The sequence below is a fragment of the Talpa europaea genome, assembly GCF_964194135.1.
Source record: "Talpa europaea genome assembly, chromosome: 2".
NCBI lineage: Eukaryota > Metazoa > Chordata > Mammalia > Eulipotyphla > Talpidae > Talpa > Talpa europaea.
Window position 1 is genome coordinate 25614205 of NC_140068.1, and position 12597 is coordinate 25626801.

Below are 12597 nucleotides of genomic sequence, written 5' to 3' on the forward strand. Positions count from 1 at the left end.
CTGTCTCGCCTGCTGTGCTCCTCAGCAGTGTACTTTGTCAGTCTGCCTGTTTTGTTCCCCACTCTGGCTCTGGTGAATCCTCTTAACCCAGTGCTGTATAAATAAATCTTAATAAATAAATAAATAAATAAAGCAACAGTGAAGTTTGCTACATTGACTTTCCCTTTCATGAAAGAGTTCTCTGTGGCTGTGATGCCTTTGAGAAGCATTTTACCTAGTGTTTTCAAAGTTGGAGTCATCCTTTCAAACTCTACTGCTACTTTATCAACTACACCGTGTAATATTCTAAAACCTTTGTTGTCCTTTCACTCACTGTTTGTAGCAGGAGTAGATTCCACCTCAGGAAACCACTCTCTGTTCACCCGTGAGATGCAAGTCCTCATTCCTTCGAGTTTTTTCATAAGCATACAACAATCAGTTCTATCTTCAGCCTCCATTTCTAAGTCTTCTTAGAAATGATAGTGACCACATCTGTAGTCACTATCTCGAAGTCATCCATAAGGAATGGAAACAACTTTTTCCAAGCTCTTGTGAATGCTGATTTTAATTCCTCCCACAAATTACCAATACTCTTAATGATCTATACCAAGGTAAATCCTTTCAGTTTACTTTAACCTTTACATCACAGAAATCACTAACAGCTGTGTTCTCGTGAAATGTATTTGTTAAAAACATTTAACTTGAGTCAAAATTACCCCTTGATCCATTGGCTGCAGAATGAATGTTCTGTTAGCAGACATGAAAATGACATTAATCTCTGTGTACATCCTCAATGGAGTTCATTTGTGACCCGGTGCATTGTCAATGAGCAGTGATATTTTGAAAGAAATATCTTTTTCTGAGTGGTAATTTTCAACTGTGGCTTATAATAATTGGTGAACCAAGTTGTAAACAGATGTGCTGCCTGGATGCTGTAAACATCCAGGCTTTGTTATTCCATTTAAAGAACATGGAGAAGATTTGGTGTAGTTTTTAAAGTCCATAGGGTTTTCAAAAGGGCAAATAAACATTGGTATCAACTTCATGTCACCAGCTACATTAGCCCTTAGCAAGAAAGTCAGCTTGTCTTTGGAAACTTTGAATCAAGGCCATGATCTCTCCTCTTTAATTATGAAAGTCCTAGATGGAATCTCAAAATAAGACTGGTCTGCACTGAAAATCTGTGGTTTATTGTACCCATCTTTATCGACTATCTTAGCTAATCCCTCTGGATAACTTGCTGCGGCTTCTATGTGAGCATGTTTGCTGCACCTTGTTCTTTGATGTTATGGAGACGACTTCTTTCCTTAAATCTTATGAACCAAACTCTCTAGCTTCAAACTTTTATTCTGAAACTTCCCCACCTCTCTAAACCTTCATAAAATTGAAGAACAGTGGGACTTGCTCTAGATTAGGCTTTGGCTTAAGGGAATGTTGTGGCTGGAGTGATCTTCTATCCAGACTACTAAAGATTTCTGCATATAAACAAGAAGGCTGTTTCATTTTCTTATCATTTGTTTGTTCACCTAATAATAAAATTAATAAATTCAATAATTTATTGTTTTAATAAATATCTAATTGCCAGATATGAAAAGTTTTTTGACAAAATCAATTAAATTTGAAAGTGGTATATACCTCTTATTGTCCCTTCTTTTTTTTTTTTTAAGATTTATTTATTTACACAAGCACTGGATACAGTCAGAAGCGCGGGAGGGTGAGAGAATTCACCAGAGCTAGAGCAGAGAGCAGAGCGGGCAGAGTGATGAAGCACACTCCTGAGGGGAGCAGCGGGCGGCAGGAGAGGTCTGCGGCCATGTGGGACCCTCGCCTGCCCTGCGGCCCGGAATCGAACTGGCGCTGTAGAGGCTGCGGGCATCTTCGCAGCCCAGCACTCAACCGCTATGCCATCAGGGGAGGCCCTTATTGTCCCTTCTTTTTAATGATAGGCAGAATGATATAGCCAAAGATTATATGTGAGATAGTAAATATAGAATGTATGACATAATGTGATCTCTGTGTAAAAAATAAAGGTAATGTGAAAATAATACATGTTCATAGAAATGAAAAAGAGAGATGGGAAAAATGAAAATATGCAACAAGGTTTTTAGAGGAGTTAATGAAAAACAGAAAACGATTTTTTAACAAAAGAAATACTTTGCATTTTGCCAAAATTATTTTATATATAAGTTAAATGACGGTTTCAAATGTGGGTAAATAAGTCTTTAGCTGCAAAATTTCAGAGACAGGCTCTAATCTTTCCTGATAAAAGTCAAGTCCAGTAAGAAGTTCCACATCACGGACACGGGCGACATGTGCTTCCATTCTTTCTTCAATCCAAAGGGCTTCAGGTTTACCTTCCTGAAAAAGAGAAACAAGTGACTATTTTCCATAGAGCATGATTTTTCATTAACAGGAAAAAAGATCTTTTATTATTCAAAAGTTGTCCTTTCCTATGATTTTATTGCCTTAAATCTTAATCTGATATAGCTAAATTTTATTATTAAAAGAAAAAGCAGGTCTCCCTGGTGGCACAAGGGATTGAGCACGACACTATGAAGCAATCCAAGGCCTCTGCAGCACGAGTTCAATCCCCGGCCCGCCAGGGGACAGACCTCTTCTGTCTTGCCCGCTGCTCCCCTCGGCAGTATATTTTGGTCCATCTGCCTATTCTGTTCCCCACTCTGTCTCTGGTGAATCCTCTCCCCCCTCAACATCTCTGGCCTGTACCCTAGCTCTTATATGCGTAAATAAATCTATAAAGAAAAAAGAAAAAAAAAACAAATATTCTACAATAAACACAGACCATTACAAAGTCATAAAGTTTAGCTATTTTTCTATTTACTTGCAGATACATATTTTTAAAGAAATAAAATATTACAAGTGACATTTAAGTCCCCTTCATCTACTCAGATATAATCACTATTATAAATCAGTATAAATTCTGCCTATATTTTTGAACTTTTACTGCACATCAATATACAATATATAGCATTTGTTTTAGTTTTCAGTTATGTAAATGACATAAACAGTAATCTATAATTACTTTTTCACTCATCATGTCTGTAATCTATCCATGGTGCTCTATCTAGATGTAGTGATTTTACTTGCTATTAGCCATAGTTGTGGTATTTTCTCACTAATATGTGGCATGGTTTACCTTTTACACCATTATATTGATGATTTTTTGCATTATAAGTAACACTGTAATGGATAGGTTGGCACATGTCTCCTGTGTTGAAGAACATGAGTCTCTAGGATATATAGATGGAATTGCTGGATCATAGAATCACAGACTACATGCAACTTTATAACTTTACCTGATGTGAAAACTAGCATTCCTCAAAGTGTTAATAGCAATTAACAGTTCCATTGGCTATGGAGGATAATTCCATTTCCCCATATCCTTGCCTTTTCCTTGCCAAACCAATGTGTGACATAATATTTTATCCATGTTTAAATCTAATTACACTAAGTATTATTATTGTTGAGTATCTTTTCAAGTATTTTTTGACCATATAACTTTAAATTGTTTTTTTACTCTATAAAAGTTAGTTGAATAACTTAAAGCCATAGATTTCTATGAAATTCCTTATTTATTAATTTTCTGGTATTTGTATGACATTGTTAATTTTCAGTTAAAATTTTTTAAAAGAAAGTATAATAGTTGGCTTAATTCAATATCTTTGAATAATTCTCACTTGACTTCAGCACAGTGTTTTTTAAATATAGAGCCTTAAAATAGGCAGCTACTATTTGAGCAAGAGGAAGTGTAAAAGGAAATTATTTTTTGTTTCTAACCACTAAGGCATTTCTCTGTGTGAGACTCACAATAGGAGGTTTTTGTTGTTTTTTTCTTTTTTAATAAATATGCAATGTATAAATTTGAGCTCCTATTTCCACTGGGAACTTAATTCAATCATTTTTTTTAAGTTTTCTCTCAGTTGGCTTTTATTACTCTGTTCTCTCATAGATTATTTGATACACATCCAAGTAAATGTTCAGTGAACACCTGACTATTTTCCCTGCTTTAAAATTTTAATTAATTATCTAAAGTACAAACTTAATCATATTTAGGCAGGGGTGAGACTCAAGCTATTTAATATCAGGTAGTTCACCAGCACCAACCCATCTGAAAAGAAACTACCTATAGACAACTTTGCCAGCTGTACTAGTATATCCCAACAGAAGAGTAGCCTTTTATATACAGTTTTTATAGCCTATATTACAATACATGCTTTTGATTATACATGTAATATATATGACCTGTTATATGAATAGAAGTATTGTGTAGCCCCAAAATACAACACAGTTTGTGAGGTTTTTTTTTGAAGCAATATCATTTTCAACTCATAATCACTTTCCCCCCCAATGATTCTCGCATAATTACTTCCTTAGTCTTGCTCCTTAAATGCTGCTACTACACTAATGAAACTACTTTGTCAAAAATGACTTGAGTGGATTTTTTCAGAAGCTTAGTTGACTACCCCAAGCCTCTGAAAGTTCTTCCTTTGCCTTCTAACTTTTCACTTGTTCGACAATTCTTTCTATATCTCCAACTAACTAGTTTTTTCTATGCTGGAAATGCAGACATTTCTATCAGTTTGATATTTGGATCCCATCTCTCCACTTTTTTCCCTTTGGCACTTTTACCTCACACTTCCATGATTTAGTACCAAATCTGTGTTTACAATCTTAATATCTCATCCACACGGGAAATACCTGTATTTTCCAAAATCTGCTGAATAATTTACAATAAGAATAGTCACTTGGACTTAAGATAACATCCTTATTTATCTGATTGGGTTTAATGATACAAAGTTGAAAGGAGAAAAAGGAGAGGAGCAAGAAAAGGAAGAATATAAAGAAATATGAATAGAGTTCCTAGACCAAGCAAGAGGAAGAACTGTGAATCTATTATTTCTACAACAAATATCAGTTCCCTCAGGCTCCTTATAGTGGGAGTACCTCCCACACTTAGTGATTACAATATTTAAAAGTATAGAGATTTTTATACCATGTAATCCTAAAGCATGCCAACTATTTCATTGGGTGCTTAAAGCACAGTTACTAGTTCAAATAGTAGTGAAAATGTTGACTGATTTGGATAGTTATTAAGGAACAGTTTTTGTTATATATGGTACTTTCCTGAGTAGTTTGATTATAGGATATTTTGCCTGTATACAATTTCACTGTGTGTTGACTTTATAATGTAACTCCATCATGAGATGTGATTCTTTTTTAATGGCTACCATTTGCTTACTATTTATTGGAAATTTTTAAGTTTTTATATAAAAAAATCTTGTTTACGGTCCTCCGTGGTGGCACAAGGGGTTACGTGTAAGCACTATGAAGCAATCTGCAGCTACTGTAGCAGGAGTTCAATCCCCGGCCAGGGAGGTGACACACACGGGTGCAGCAGACCTCTCCTGTCTTGCCTACTGCTCCCCTCAGCAGTGTATTTCAGTCAATCCACCTGTTCTGCTCCCCACTCTGTCTCTGGTGAATGCTCTCACCCCCACCACCTCTGCCCTGTACGCATAAATAAATAAATATTAAAAAACCTATTAAAAATAAATAAAATATCTTGGTTAATCGTCACAGCAACTTCATGAAAGGAGGTGAATTCTTTTCATACAATTGAAGAAAGTGACATTAGTTTATTTACCCAAAGAGATGAGGTCAATAATTGAACCCAAGATGTCCAACAAACTCAGAATTCTGGTTCTGTGCTAGACTACATCTCATATATCTGCCTTGATATTCCACTAGTCTTTCAATCTGAAGACCACCAAGAGCAAATGCATTACGAAAGCAGGCAACAGGGCCTCCCCGGTGGCGCAGCGATTGAGCACTGGGTTGCAAAGCTGCCAACAGCCTCTGCAGCGCTGGTTCGATCACCGGCTGCTCCCCGGCCACTGGAGGAGGGTCCCACATGGCTCTCAGACCTCTCCTGCCGCCCGCTGCTCCCCTCAGCAGTGTGCTTCGATCTTTCTGCCTGCTCTGCTCCCGGCTCCGGCTCGGTGAATTCTCTCACCCTCCCACGCTTCTGACTGTACCCAGTGCTTGTATAAAAAAATAAATAAATCTTAAAAAAAAAAAAAGAAATCAGGCAACAATGAAATTTATGATTAATTTTCTAAAGCCCTGTGTAGGGTAAAGAAAATATCAGGCTTTTCTGCCCTTCCGCCATCAGGATAGATGATGGATCCTTGTCCTGAATGCATGCCTGATGGCGGGCACCTGGAATAGGGTGTGGGCCTAGGTAGATGGGATTCAGCTGAGCTAAGACTGTGCTTTTTTAAGGTCGGCGTCCCGGGGACGCCAGCAGCAGCAGGAGAAGCCGAAGCAGAAGCCAAGAAGCAGCAGAACGAACGCCAGAGAGCCCAGATAGAGTGAAGACTTGCTGGGGGCTGGGAGGCCTGCACCCCTGCCTGCCATATGCCTGGTGAACCCCAATAAAAGACCAGCAAAAAACCACTGAGGACTCTGACTCCTCCTTTACCCAGTCTGCATGGGATCATAAAACCTGTACTGTGTCCTGTCCTGACCTTACACCCTGGATAGAAAGCAATAAGGGCCTAGAACAGGAAAAGCAAATACTTTCTTTTTAAAAACCTATTTTAATCAGTCTATAATGGCTAGCCAGACCTTCTGTGATAAAGAAATATTTAATCCTGATTTGGTGGTAAAGAGTATAACACTGTACCAGGAACTCTTCCATTGGAAGAGGAAGTGAAAAAGGAGGACATTCTTTGTCTCAACTAAATAAAATTATGACAAGAAAAACAGGAAGAAATTGAACTAGACAACACCTTCTGATTGCTTCCTGTTTGGAAACTCTTCCTCACTCTAGGACTGTGAGTGACCCAGTGTTCAACCTCTAAACTTTGCCTTCAAACTTTAGTCACTGAAAAAACATTAAAATACTCAAGTTCAAATCCTATCTTAAAGACTCAACTGGAATGCCCGTACCCTACCAGGAAGCATTTCTCCTCATGTCACTCATCTCTTTCTTACTCTATTTTCTTAGAGCATTTTCTAAATGCTAGCATATGCATCCCTTTAAATAGAATTTATGTATATCTATAAAATACATAAATTTATGCCTCTGTACCTCCAATAGCACAGTGTGATGAACGCAGTTAAGTGTTGAAGAAGTAAAAGAAAATAGATGGATCCCAATCTTGTCTAGAATTTAAGCTTTAATTTCCAATCCTAATAGACTATAAGACTTTCCATATGAACAACTATTTCCACAAACTTAACGTGCCTATACTTAATTATCTTATCTAGCTGCCAAAATAGTTTTCAATCCTAGCGTCTCTCTTTTTCCTAATTACCTACAGTTAAAATCTCTGATTCATCTTTAAATGTCTCTTTTCCTTTGACTCTAGCATCCAATTGGCTACCAAATCCTCACCAGTTCTCACTCACGCCTTACTAATCTTCTCCATCTGTTCCGATTCTGCCCATCCTTCAGGGCCTAGCCCTGCTCCTGTCCCATTTAATGAAACCTTTATTGATCTTTGCAGCCAAAAGTATTTTGAATTTGAAAGACTAAATCCTAAATAATAGTATTTGGCAATTAATCCTGGCTTTGTGGTGTGTATTACTTTTAACTTTAAAAATAACTATTGTATTACTGATTGACCCAGTTACGTGTCTCTATCTCATTTATATATCAAAGTTGTATATGAATTCCTTGAGTTCAGAGACATTGCATTCCTCTTTGGTGCATTCTGATAAGTTTCTATCACAATACTGCACACTTATATTGATTCTCAATATATTTGTTTAATGACTTCAGCCCAACTAGCAGAATACATTTTTTTCCTATAAACAACATTCTGAAATAGCTATTAACATAGAATTTGCCTGATTCAAAAAAAAATTCTTTTTAAAGATTTATTTATACATACAAGCCAGAGGCGCGGGGGTAAGAGGATTCACCAGAGAGAGTGGAGAGCAGAACAGGCACTGATGCAAAACATTTTTTGTAGTGACTTAATAAATGATGTTAAGCCACTTCTTAAAATTACTTGTTTCAAGTTGATGGAATTTTTATATTTATGTATCAGTTTACAAAACACTAATTCAGTGTCAACTTTGGTGCAAAACATTTAAGGTTTGTGTCCAGATTAAAATAAAATTAGTAAGATACCATTCCTTCCCTTATTAATGAGTGAATAATGTGTATATATATAAAATACATGAAATATTTATTTATAAACATGTTCTCACATAGGTATATATATATTTTCAAATTGATAGCAATAATATAGAGATCAATATTGGAAAAAAAAAACCTCATAAATTAGGTCATGAAACGCCTAAAAAATATACATAGTAGTCAGGGTCATTTCATTTCTACAAAAACTCAGATGAACTCTGGCTAACCACTTTCTCAGTTCCTAGGGACTTTCCCTGAGCATACTCACAGGACAGCTCTCCACGTTGGTGTGTCGGTGAGGGATGATATATGGAAGGACATCCAAGGGGCCAGTGCACTTGTCAGGGGTGTGGATCTTATCTTTGCAACTAGTCAGAACCACAAAATAGTGTGTTGGGATGGGAACACTGGTGTTTGATACATATCTAAAACATAAATGAAAAGATTTGATGTTATTATACTTTCATTTCTAAAAATTATAAATATCTTAACATTTTTTAAAAGAAATGCCAATGCTAAAATATAGTCAAATAAGTTAAATGAATAGAAAGTACAAGTTGTATTGCATAGTTTTGCTTTGATGATTTAGAGCAGACATTTATAGAAAACCATGCCTTCATTATTTAAATTCTATGAGAAACTATTAGAATACAAAGGAAAGCAAAACATTCTATTCTACCTCCTGTGTTTCCTAGTTTTGTTGATTTCTAATAGTATAGGATCAGAGAAATGAGTGAGGATTACAAATATAGGCTCTAGGTGTGCACTACCACAAGTTTTTTGATACGTGTGCTAATCCTCTATAATTAACTAAGTTTCCTCAACTTTAATATGGCTATAGTTTTCTGCTACCAACTTCACATCACAAACATGGGGGTAAATCCATACAATGGATACAAGAGTTCTTCAGTTTCAGATAACAAACATGAAAATGTTTGTAAAAGTTTTAAGTGCAAATTAAAGGTAAATTAACTATTAGTATGAGTCCACTAAAAGTAACATAAACTGGGATAAGTAGTAATACCCCACCGAGACTTAAAATTTCTGCATGGGCTCAGAGTTAGACTAAGGTTTTATTCCGGCTTTATCACATATTAGTTGTGAAATAGGCAAGATATTCAAACCTTTTGTGCCTCAGTTTTCTCACTTCTATATAAGGTCAAGTGGAATCTAATAAGATGTTTTGTGGATTAAAAGTATTTAAGTGCTTAGAAATGTACCTAGCATGTAGTAAATTGCTCTCAGAGTTTGCTAGAATCATTAAATAATAAAAGAATCAATAAACACTGAAATAAGGATGAAGAAAACAAAATTTAAAAGGCTGCACATTTAGTAGTCATAAATGTTACCTTACCAGATAGTGGAGAAATTATTGCTTTATATAATCTAGGTTTAGACAATCTCTATAATTGTTTGATTTGACCCATCACACATTTTGATAACAGAAATAACAGGTGAAACTCTCCCTTACTGTGGGCCACAAAGGTAACATTTAGCAAATACTAAGACCAGGTCTAAGTTACAAAGATGTACAGGTTAGTAACATCATTTTTCCACATAAAACTCATATCTTTTACTGGGAGATACTTTTATGAATATTCCACCATTGGACAACATTATTAATTATCACCTTGATTTTTAAATCCATTGCTAGATTGTTCTATACTTACTGATAGTTCATAGAGCCTCCCCTATCTTCTTAACCTCTACAAATCACAGTTTTCCTTTGACCATTAATTTAGTAATGTTCCATTAATACACTTTTCTTTTTTTTTTTATGAGATTTTTTTGCCTGTTTTTTTTTAAAGATTTTTATTTTTATTTATTTATTTATACAAGCACTGGGTACAGTCAAAAGCGCGGGAGGGTGAGAGAAATCACCAGAGCCAGAGTGGGGAGCAGAGCAGGCAGAAGGACGAAGTACACTGCTGAGGGGAGCAGCGGGCGGCAGGAGAGGTCTGCGCGCCATGTGGGACCCTCCTCCAGTGGCCGGGGAGCAGCCAGGGATGGAACCGGCGTTGCAGAGGCCGCGGGCAGCTTCGCAACCCAGTGCTCAACCGCTGTGCCACCGGGAAGGCCCTAATACACTTTTCTTGATGGTTTCTTTTTTCCTGGATATTTTCCTTCATCCATTGATTTAATTCTGGCCATATACAATTTTTTGTTAAATACTTCAATATTTGAAAATATATGTAGTATCACTATGTAAATGTACTATATGATATTTAGAATACCTGGTTTTAGTTAAAATATTGAAGTTTCACCCATGATGTTCTATCCTTTCAAAATCAAAAAGACCCTTTGGTTTCAGATTACTTACCCTTTAATTTCATCTGGAGAATCAAAATGACCATTAGAATTATAATCAAATACTGGCCCACTAATCACATTTACTCCATTTTTTTCCTTGGCATGTTTTACAAGAAGATCACTGTGAAGGTAATCCCATATTTCTTAAAAAAAAAAAAAAAAAGATGTTAAAAATATCTCCCTCTATTGAACATGGAAATATTAAACAGCATCAAATTCTGCTTCAATAATTGTCAGTTGTGATTGGAAACTTCTACAAAATAATCCATGAAACATTAAAAAAAAGCATTGGTAATAGAATTTTGTTCATGTCTTGAACTACATTCTTGAAATTATAGTTAAATATGTCTCCAAATTCTTCCCCAGGGATGAGGTTCATTTACTTTTGGGACAGTAAATACTAAAAAGTGATCAGAACACACAAACTACCTTAATTATAACTGTAGGGAGAAGTACTTTTCATTTACTTATGAGAGTGTCAGTAAAATTTAGTTCTATGAATGGCTCTTAAATTAGTATTAAAAAAATTATGAAAATTCTAGAAATAATTCATCTCAAGTTACAAAGAAACTGTCATAAATCATTCCTGTTCTTATATTTAAAACATCAGAACAAATGATTCATAAGATTAGGAACAAAATGCAATACAAGATTTATTTCATTTATAACTTCAGTGACTCAGGTATTTTTAAATTAATAAGATAAATATATACTTACTCTTAAATTCTTTATACATAGGGACCAAATTACTTGTAATTAAAGTATCATATTTATTATCAGGAGTTCTATTGTTTGCTGCAAAACAAATGAGTTTCATTAAATCCAGCTATCAGAGAAAATGTTACATACTACATAATAGGACTATTAATATTATATAATACAATAAATTTATTAACTATAAAACAGAGATATTAAATATGATCCCATAAAGGTCATCAATACTACAGGCTATTTTATTCATTTGGTACCTAAAATGGATTCAGTGGTGAGCCACAAAGAGGTATGGTCAAGTGCTAACACCCCTATAATTGTAAATGTGAGAGGAAAATAAGGTTTTTGCAAATATAATTAAGGTAAGGGTCTTGAGACAAAATTATACTGGATTTAGCCTTGACTGTAAATTCAAGGTCTGCAGTCCTGTAAGACGAGGAAGAGAGAAGGCCTTATGAAGATGAGGCAGAGATGGGAGTAATGCCGCTATAAGTCAAGATATGAGCCCTCACAAACTGCAAGCAGTAAGGAGGGATTCTCCCTACATTCTCTCCTCTTGAAGGAGAGAATGCCTTAGCAACACGATGACTTAGAAAGTATGGCCACCATAACTGTAAGAGAATACATTTCTATTTCATATTCAAAAACTTCTACTGCAGTTTAAAAATTTCTGTACAGTGTAAGAAACTATAATTAAACCAAAAAGATACCTTACTGAATGGGAGAAAATATTTGCACATGATAAATCTGAAAAGGGGGCATCCCTGGTGGTGCAAGGGGTTAAGCACAGCACTGTGAAGCTATCCACAGCCTCTGCAGCATGCATTTGATCCCTGGCCCGTCAGGAAGCTAACCCACATAGTACATCAGACCTCTACTGTCTCTTGCGCCCACTGCTCCACTCAGCAGTGTGTTTCAGTCAATCCACCTGTTCTGTTTCCCACTCCATCTCTGGTGACTCCTTTCACCTACTGCATCTCTGGCCTGTACACCAGTTCTAGTATGCATAAATAAATAAACCTTTAAAAAAAAATCTGAAAAGGGGCTATTACTTGAACTCTACAAAGAGTTCACATAATTCAACAAAAAGAAAACAAAGAACCCAATTAAAAAATGGGCAGAAGAGCTAAAGGCACTTCCCCAAAGAAGATTAAATATGGCAAGAAATACATGAAAAAAATTTCAAAATCACTTACCATCAGGGAAATGCAAATCAAAACCACAGCGAGATAACACCTCACACATGTGAGAATGGCATATATATATACACACACACACGCACACATAAAAAATAATCCAGCAACAACAAATGCTGGTGAGGGTGTAGAAAATGGGCACCTCATGTACTATTGCTATGTATTCCAGCCTGTATGGAAAACAATATGTAAGTTTCTCAAAATATTAAAAATATGTCTACCATATAATCC

General features: G+C 35.8%; 1 protein-coding gene across 1 annotated transcript in view; it reads right to left on the reverse strand.

Moving 5' to 3' along the window:
* Positions 1–2166: 2166 nt before the first annotated feature.
* The window catches only part of ENPP3 (ectonucleotide pyrophosphatase/phosphodiesterase 3), a gene marked incomplete at its 3' end in the record, with an annotated part of 74855 nt that continues 64424 nt past the window's right edge, over positions 2167–12597 (reverse strand). The window contains exons 22-25 of the mRNA XM_084228812.1: positions 11177–11254; positions 10470–10602; positions 8418–8574; positions 2167–2337 (exon numbers count right to left, since the gene is read on the reverse strand). Of these exons, the coding sequence (XP_084084938.1) occupies positions 2167–2337; positions 8418–8574; positions 10470–10602; positions 11177–11254 (539 nt within the window). The remainder of the gene's footprint in view (positions 2338–8417; positions 8575–10469; positions 10603–11176; positions 11255–12597) is intronic.